Below are 9339 nucleotides of genomic sequence, written 5' to 3'. Positions count from 1 at the left end.
AAGCCTGTTCCATCAGAGATGACCTCACCTGTCATTTCACTCAGCGTGCTGCCGTGCTGACTGCTTGTGATAACTGGTTTGTGGAACATGACAGAGTGGGCTCGGTCTCAGAGCGTGTGCGTCAAGGCTGGACACACCAACACTGTCCGCAAAGCGCACGAACAGTACTCGTGGCGTCTCTTGCCCGCACGCGCCTATAAAAGACGCCTCCAAGATGCCAGTTTCGTATTTGCGGCGCATCACTTGCACCCTCAACGTCCGTGCGCCATTTTCACCAAAGCTGTGCGCTCACGGGTAGACCTGAAGCTGTGCAACATAGTTCAAGATTACTAACGGATTTCTCTCCTGTGCGCGCGACCATGCGCTTCATCCAGCGCGGATCTGACCATATGCACTTTGCCAAAGAAACCTGTCAGGGCGCACGGGCTGATCCGCGGCTCAGACAGCGCGCCTGATCGTCTGGACTTGCGCTGATTATGAGACAGAGGTTTCAAACACTGGGTTAGGGTCTCTTGATCCTGGGCTGACACAATGGACACTTTGAGCCTGTCAGTGAACGCGGTCTCCCACACGGCTGCAGCGGAGCTGTCCGGCACCGACGACCCGTTTAAGGGACCCATTAGAGGCATCGCTCCGTGGAACTTTACCATTCTGGCCGTGCTGATGTTTGTGGTGACCTCGCTGTCTCTGAGCGAGAATTTCCTCGTCATGTTCGTCACTTTCAAATTCAAACAGCTCAGACAGCCACTGAACTACATAATAGTTAATCTGGCCATCGCTGACTTTCTCGTGTCCCTCACCGGTGGAGCCATAAGTTTCCTGACGAACACCAGAGGCTATTTCTTTCTTGGGAAGTGGGCTTGCGTCATGGAGGGGTTTGCGGTGACTTTCTTTGGTAGGTGCACGTGTTATTTCTCTCCACTGTGCGTATATGTGTTGGTAATTTTGTAATATCGCCGACCAGTGGCGGCGCCAGGAAATTTTTGTTGGGGGCTGAGGGGGGGCTGGGGTAAAAGTTGGAGGGGCTACACAAAATATCGTCGAAATGAACAATATATAGTAAATTGCTTTATAAATACCAAGGTATATGTATTAGTCACCCATGTTCCTCTAAAATGTGGTATCAGTGCACACACACATCACTTCGAATGATTGCAAGTTCAATAAACTTGCACATAGGTATACAAAATGAATACATTGAAATGGTGCTCAAGACAATGCACGGAATCAACCTTACACAAATTGTCTATATCAAAGATTTATTGCCAATTTAACACCGAGTCATAACCATTCAATAAAAGTAAGTAAAAGATATAGCCTGAGAATATACAAAAAAGTGATTCTTTATGAAGTTTGAATACAATCGAGCCCAAATATTCTTTGATTTGTACACGTGCTTTGTGACTTAGACTGCTGGGGGGTTCCCATGATGCACTGAGTGTTTCTTTCTCTTTTTGCTCTGTATGCACCACTCTGCATTTAATCATTAGTGATTGATCTCTGCTCTCTTCCACAGCATGTCTTTTTCCTGATTCTCTCCCCTCAGCCCCAACCAGTCCCAGCAGAAGACTGCCCCTCCCTGAGCCTGGTTCTGCTGGAGGTTTCTTCCTGTTAAAAGGGAGTTTTTCCTTCCCACTGTCGCCAAGTGCTTGCTCATAGGGGGTCGTTTTGACCGTTGGGGTTTTTCTGTAATTATTGTATGGCTTTTGCCTTACAATATAAAGCGCCTTGGGGCAACTGTTGTTGTGATTTGGCGCTATATAAATAAAATTGATTTGATTTGATTTGATCCACAAACACACATTTCTGATTTGTAACTTGTGTGTGGGTTTTTACAAATAAATGTTTATTTGCAAAACTGACAATTCTGTTTGTGAAGGGTGATTCAGCATTGGTGGATCACCAAACACACACATTCATCACACGCTCAGTTACGTAATATTGAGACATTGTCAGCGCAAAACTGCAGTTGATATCCACAAATATGTCAGTCGCTATCCACATTATTGGCAGAATTATTGGGGGGGCTTAAGCCCCCCAAACCCCTCCCCCCCCGGCACCGCCACTGTCGCCGACAGATGGAATGTAACATCTCCATGTTGCGCGTCCATGTAGTGTTCGGAGCCCTCCATAAAAATCACATCCTAAAACTTCACCATGAATGAGGAGGCTGGGCTGACTTGGCAGCGTTCGATTAGAAGCAGAAATGGCATGAAATTCCACGCAAATAAATAAATGAATGAATAAATAAAAAATAAAAATATCCAGGTTGATATGAAAAGAGATTTTTTAATCCAATACAATTAACAGACATAAAAACTGTTATCATTTTCACATCATATGAACAATGATGCAAAAACATTTTTTTCAACCTTTCCTGAGTGCCACAGTTATGTTTGGCTCATTTTTTTAAGTTTATGTGCTCAAAACAACAAGCTGTTAGAATTTAATTAATTGAAGCTGGTGTTAAATATATTCGTGGTTGGAGCTTTTTCATTTTACAGTATAGAACTTAATTTAAGGACAAAACTCAATGTTAATAACTCAAGATTCATAGGAGATTCTACACACAGAAGAGTGTTTTTAATGGGGTTGGAACATGAGTACAGTGATTTTTTGCGTTCTTTTTAAGGACACTTTAACACACAAGAGTAGTTTAAGATTATTCCACCAATTCCCCTTTCAGAACAACATTTTCTACAATTCCAACATTGTCTGGGAACAGACACATCAATTATATGTATGCACACACACACACACACACACACACACACACACACACACACACACACACACACACACACACACACACACACACACACACACACACACATATATATATATGATATGTGTGAAACTGTGCGCACGAGAATTCTAATTGCATTTGTTACTGTCTTAAATGTATTTCACCAATGGCATTTTATCTTTGTTGTGTAATTCCAGAATATAAACCATCAGAGTCTGCCTCACTAAACCAAATAAATAATTAAATAATAATAATAATCATCATCATCATAATAATAATAAAAAGGTAAGAAAATGGCAGGCTGAAGTGTAGTTAAGGGTTAGTCTTTGTCAAACACATTTTGGCTGAAACAGAATAGTTAAAATATATTTTAATGCAGTAATGTCAGTGCATGTTGCTCCAGAGACAGAGCAATACAAACCAACTTAATCACTTAATCACTGATTCTTTACCTTTTATAGAGCGACATCTTTACATTTACAGTTTTTGCTTGTTTTCAACTGATTTAACTCAAATCAATCAAGTTCACTTTATTAGAAAAATTATTCAGTAAAGTGAAAAGATTTTTTATACTATTCTTATGTCATCAGTTATATCAAACATTTTGAGTATATTTAACTTTTTTGCTTTACAATATATAAAGATAAAGCACAGAATATGTGCTTTGTTGATTTGCAGTACCTTTGTGAGACCCTTGTTTTCACTCACCACAGCAGTTCTGAGGTGGCTCTGCATGTTGATTTAGCACGTTTTACACCGGATGCCCTTCCTTACAAACCTCCATGTCATAGAATGGGCAGGGATGGGTTTGAACCAGGAAACTACAAGCACACTTGACTGCTTGGCTACCACCCCTGGTGTGTGTGTGTGTGTGTGTGTGTGTGTGTGTGTGTGTGTGTGTGTGTGTGTGTGTGTGTGTGTGTGTGTGTGTGTGTGTGTGTGTGTGTGTGTGTGTGTGTGTGTGTGTGTGTGTGTGTGGACAAAAAGTCCATCTTCTTGTTACATTTCTCTTCACAGAGATTGTGCAAGAAATTAAATTTAAATGCAGAGTGGTGCATACAGAGCAAAAAGAGAAAGAAACACTCAGTGCATCATGGGAACCTCCCAGCAGTCTAAGTCTATAGCAGCATAACTAAGGGATGGTTCAGGGTCACCTGATCCAGCCCTAACTATAAGCTTTAGCAAAAAGGAAAGTTTTAAGCCTAATCTTAAAAGTAGAGAGGGTGTCTGTCTCCCTGATCTGAATTGGGAGCTGGTTCCACAGGAGAGGAGCTTGAAAGCTGAAGGCTCTGCCTCCCATTCTACTCTTACAAACCCTAGGAACTACAAGTAAGCCTGCAGTCTGACAGCGAAGCGCTCTATTGGGGTGATATGGTACTATGAGGTCCCTAAGATAAGATGGGACCTGATTATTCAAAACCTTATAAGTAAGAAGAAGAATTTTAAATTCTATTCTAGAATTAACAGGAAGCCAATGAATAATAATACTGCCTAAGGGAAGCATGTATAAAGTGAATAAAATTGGTCCTAGCACAGAACCTTGTGGAACTCCATAATTAACCTTAGTCTGTGAAGAAGATTCCCCATTTACATGAACAAATTGTAATCTATTAGATAAATATGATTCAAACCACCGCAGCGCAGTGCCTTCAATACCTATGGCATGCTCTAATCTCTGTAATAAAATTTTATGGTCAACAGTATCAAAAGCAGCACTGAGGTCTAACAGAACAAGCACAGAGATGAGTCCACTGTCTGAGGCCATAAGAAGATAATTTGTAACCTTCACTAATGCTGTTTCTGTACTATGATGAATTCTAAAACCTGACTGAAACTCTTCAAATAGACCATTCCTCTGCAGATGATCAGTTAGCTGTTTTACAACTACCCTTTCAAGAATTTTTGAGAGAAAAGGAAGGTTGGAGATTGGCCTATAATTAGCTAAGATAGCTGGGTCAAGTGATGGCTTTTTAAGTAATGGTTTAATTACTGCCACCTTAAAAGCCTGTGGTACATAGCCAACTAATAAAGATAGATTGATCATATTTAAGATCGAAGCATTAAATAATGGTAGGGCTTCCTTGAGCAGCCTGGTAGGAATGGGGTCTAATTGAGCGCCTTGGGGCAACTGTTTGTTGTGATTTGGCGCTATATAAGAAAAAAAGTTGAAAGTTGAGTTGAAAGTTAATAGATATGTTGATGGTTTGGATGAAGTAACTAATGAAAATAACTCAGACAGGACAATCGGAGAGAAAGAGTCTAACCAAATACTGGCATCACTGAAAGCAGCCAAAGATACAATATGTCTTTGGGATGGTTATGAGTAATTTTTTCTCTAATAGTTAAAATTTTATTAGCAAAGAAAGTCATGAAGTCATTACTAGTTAAAGTTAAAGGAATACTCGGCTCAATAGAGCTCTGACTCTTTGTCAGCCTGGCTACAGTGCTGAAAAGAAACCTGGGGTTGTTCTTATTTTCTTCAATTAGTGATGAGTAGTAAGATGTCCTAGCTTTACGGAGGGCTTTTTTATAGAGCAACAGACTCTTTTTCCAGGCTAAGTGAAGATCTTCTAAATTAGTGAGACGCCATTTCCTCTCCAACTTACGGGTTATCTGCTTTAAGCTGCGAGTTTGTGAGTTATACCACGGAGTCAGGCACTTCTGATTTAAAGCTCTCTTTTTCAGAGGAGCTACAGCATCCAAAGTTGTCTTCAATGAGGATGTAAAACTATTGACGAGATACTCTATCTCACTTACAGAGTTTAGGTAGCTACTCTGCACTGTGTTGATATATGGCATTAGAGAACATAAAGAAGGAATCATATCCTTAAACCTAGTTACAGTGCTTTCTGAAAGACGTCTAGTGTAATGAAACTTATTCCCCACTGCTGGTTAGTCCATCAGAGTAAATTTAAATGTTATTAAGAAATGATCAGACAGAAGGGAGTTTTCAGGGAATACTGTTAAGTCTTCAATTTCCATACCATAAGTCAGAACAAGATCTAAGATATGATTAAAGTGGTGGGTGGACTCATTTACATTTTGAGCAAAGCCAATTGAGTCTAATAATAGATTAAATGCAGTGTTGAGGCTGTCATTCTCAGCATCTGTGTGGATGTTAAAATCGCCCACTATAATTATCTTACCTGAGCTAAGCACTAAGTCAGACAAAAGGTCTGAAAATTCACAGAGAAACTCACAGTAACGACCAGGTGGACGATAGATAATAACATATAAAACTGGTTTTTGGGACTTCCAATTTGGATGGACAAGACTAAGAGTCACCTTTCAAATGAATTAAAGCTCTGTCTGGGTTTTTGATTAATTAATAAGCTGGAATGGAAGATTGCTGCTAATCCTCCGCCCCAGCCCGTGCTACGAGCATTCTGACAGTTAGTGTGACTCGGGGGTGTTGACTCATTTAAACTAACATATTCATCCTGCTGTAACCAGGTTTCTGTAAGGCAGAATAAATCAATATGTTGATCAATTATTATATCATTTACCAACAGGGACTTAGAAGAGAGAGACCTAATGTTTAATAGACCACATTTAACTGTTTTAGTCTGTGGTGCAGTTGAAGGTGCTATATTATTTTTTCTTTTTGAATTTTTTTGCTTAAATAGATTTTTGCTGGTTATTGGTGGTCTGGGAGCAAGCACTGTCTCTACGGGGATGGGGTAATGAGGGGATGGCAGGGGGAGAGAAGCTGCAGAGAGGTGTGTAAGACTACAACTCTGCTTCCTGGTCCCAACCCTGGATAGTCACGGTTTGGAGGATTTAAGAAAATTGGCCAGATTTCTAGAAATGAGAGCTGCTCCATCCAAAGTGGGATGGATGCCGTCTCTCCTAACAAGACCAGGTTTTCCCCAGAAGCTTTGCCAATTATCTATGAAGCCCACCTCATTTTTTGGACACCACTCAGACAGCCAGCAATTCAAGGAGAACATGCGGCTAAACATGTCACTCCCGGTCTGATTGGGGAGGGGCCCAGAGAAAACTACAGAGTCCGACATTGTTTTTGCAAAGTTACACACCGATTTAATGTTAATTTTAGTGACCTCCGATTGGCGTAACCGGGTGTTATTACTGCCGACGTGAATTACAATCTTACCAAATTTACGCTTAGCCTTAGCCAGCAGTTTCAAATTTCCTTCAATGTCGCCTGCTCTGGCCCCCGGAAGACAATTGACTATGGTTGCTGGTGTCGCTAACTTCACATTTCGCAAAACAGAGTCGCCAATAACCAGAGTTTGATCCTCGGCGGGTGTGTCGTCGAGTGGGGAAAACGGTTAGAGATGTGAACGGGTTGGCGGTGTACACGGGGCTTCTGTTTAGGGCTACGCTTCCTCCTCACAGTCACCCAGTCGGCCTGCTTTCCCGGCTGCTCGGGATCTGCCAGGGGGTAACTAACGGCGGCTAAGCTACCTTGGTTCCGCACTGACTACAGGGGCTGGCTAGCTGTAGAATTTTCCACGGTGCGGAGCCGAGTCTCCAATTCGCCCAGCCTGGCCTCCAAAGCTACGAATAAGCTACACTTATTACAAGTACCGTTACTGCTAAAGGAGGCCGAGGAATAACTAAACATTTCACACCCAGAGCAGAAAAGTGCGGGAGAGACAGGAGAAGCCGCCATGCTAAATCGGCTAAGAGCTAGTAGCTACGCTAAGCTAGCGGATTCCTAAAAACACGCAAATTGAATAATGTGTAAATAATTTAGAGGTGATTCAGCAGAAGGAGTGCTTTAGTTAAGGCACGTAAAGATTACACTGGGAAACAAATCGTAATCTAGATAACTAGATCAATCTAACTGCGCAGATTAAACAGCTAACAGATACAGAAAAACACTGCTGTGCTCCGGAACAGGAAGTGATACAATACTGCAGAGAGAGCCAACCACCAGTAGAGGCAAGCAAGCACAAATGCACCTGAAAAGCCATTTGCCTCCTAAAACCTTTTGTTCATTCACACATACCAGGGTATTATTCAAAGAATTAGAGATGAAAAAAGTAAATAGTCGGTTTAATTGCCAGTTTTCTTCAGACAAGTCAGGGGATGGATACATGAACATTTCCAAGTCACTGAATATGTCTTGGACTTTATTTACATCAGTTATGAAGAAATACAAACAGTATGACACTCTATGGTAAATCTGTGGAGTAGATAGTTCTCAAATACAGGGTGACTGTGCAAGAAGGAGAAGAGTGAGGAAAGCCACAAAGACCCCCAGAGAAGAAGTTACAGGCTTCTGCAGCTGTGATTGGAGAAATTGTGCATTATACAGCTTCATGATGAAGTGGTACAGAGGAGGGTTTTATTCAAAAGAAGACCTGAAAATTCAGCTATAATTTGACAGAAGGTACATCTGAGATACAAAGCTAGATATGTTTTGGTGAAAGAAAACCCTCCTCTATACAGATCGACACAAAAAATAACAGAATGCAGATCGACTCAAAAATAAATCATTTTGTAAGCTTTTTTTTCTGGAAATTTCAGTCATTTCCCCACATAATTTATATTACACATAATACACACCTATGAAAGCTCACTCCACAATTTATTACTTATTTATTTAACCAGCTGACAATCCTTTGTCAGCTTGTCGCTGCACCTAAACACTGCACAAAATGGTATTTTCAGATCACTTTAACCCAAGTTTAAGTTAGCACACCATAGATTTCTATTTAATTTAATGTCTGACGAAACGGAATAACGTTACGCACGATGGTGGCTGCTGGCAACAGCTCACAGGCTGCATCCGCCATCTAGTGGATTAAATAGAAATCGATGGGGGCATCACACTACTCAGCCTCCCTGGTAAAGTCTACTCCAGGGTACTCTCACCTATGGTCTTGAGGGTTGGGACATGACCAAAAGAACTAGATCGTGGGTCCAAGCGGCCGAAATGGGCTTCCTTAGGATGGTGGCTGGTGTCTCCCTTAGAGATAGGGTGAGAAGCTCGGTCATCCGTGGGGAGCTCAGAGTAGAGCTGCTGCTCCTTCGCATTGAAAGGAGCCAGCTGAGGTGATTTGGGCATCTGGTAAGGATGCCCCATCGCCGCTTCCCTAGGGAGGTGTTCCAGGCACATCCATCTAGGAGGAGACCCAGGACTAGGTGGAGAGATTTTATCTCCACACTGGCCCAGGAACACCTCAAGATCCCCTATTCAGAGGTTGTCAATGTGGCCAGAGAAAGGGAAGTCTGGGGTCACTTGCTTGAGCTGTTGCCCCGCAACCCGCTCTCAGATAAGTGGTTGAAGATGGGTGAGTGACTGAGTGTGTTAATACACTATGTCAGAATGAAAGTAAAACTGTAAAGTCACATAAGTGAGGTAGTGCTGAAAAAAAAAGATACAAAACAAGGCAAGGTCAACAGTTTTTTTAAAGATAAATTATGAAGGTAAAACCAAAAGTAGTCAAAAGCAGCCAATTATACCCTGGACTCCAGAGGGTTTAATCCAACATGAATAATGTTTGTGAGTTGCCCCATGGTTCTTGGTTGGGGAGAGTTTGCTTGAATCTTAATACGCCAGTCACACATAGCCAGAATTACACTGAATGGCACGAGAATTATGAATCGGCACACATCCGAGA

The 9339-nt window shown here is 41.7% G+C and overlaps 1 protein-coding gene across 1 annotated transcript in view; it reads left to right on the top strand.

The window, feature by feature from the left end:
• The first annotated feature begins 266 nt into the window (after window positions 1-266).
• The window catches only part of valopa (vertebrate ancient long opsin a), a 97959-nt gene continuing 88886 nt past the window's right edge, over window positions 267-9339 (top strand). Inside the window, exon 1 of the mRNA XM_034184406.1 lies at window positions 267-895. Within this exon, the coding sequence (XP_034040297.1) occupies window positions 532-895 (364 nt within the window). The 5' untranslated portion in view covers window positions 267-531. The remainder of the gene's footprint in view (window positions 896-9339) is intronic.

This window comes from Thalassophryne amazonica, chromosome 13 (assembly GCF_902500255.1).
Source record: "Thalassophryne amazonica chromosome 13, fThaAma1.1, whole genome shotgun sequence".
NCBI lineage: Eukaryota > Metazoa > Chordata > Actinopteri > Batrachoidiformes > Batrachoididae > Thalassophryne > Thalassophryne amazonica.
The sequence above is the reverse complement of the archived record's forward strand: the minus strand, read 5'-3'. Positions and strand labels throughout refer to the sequence as shown.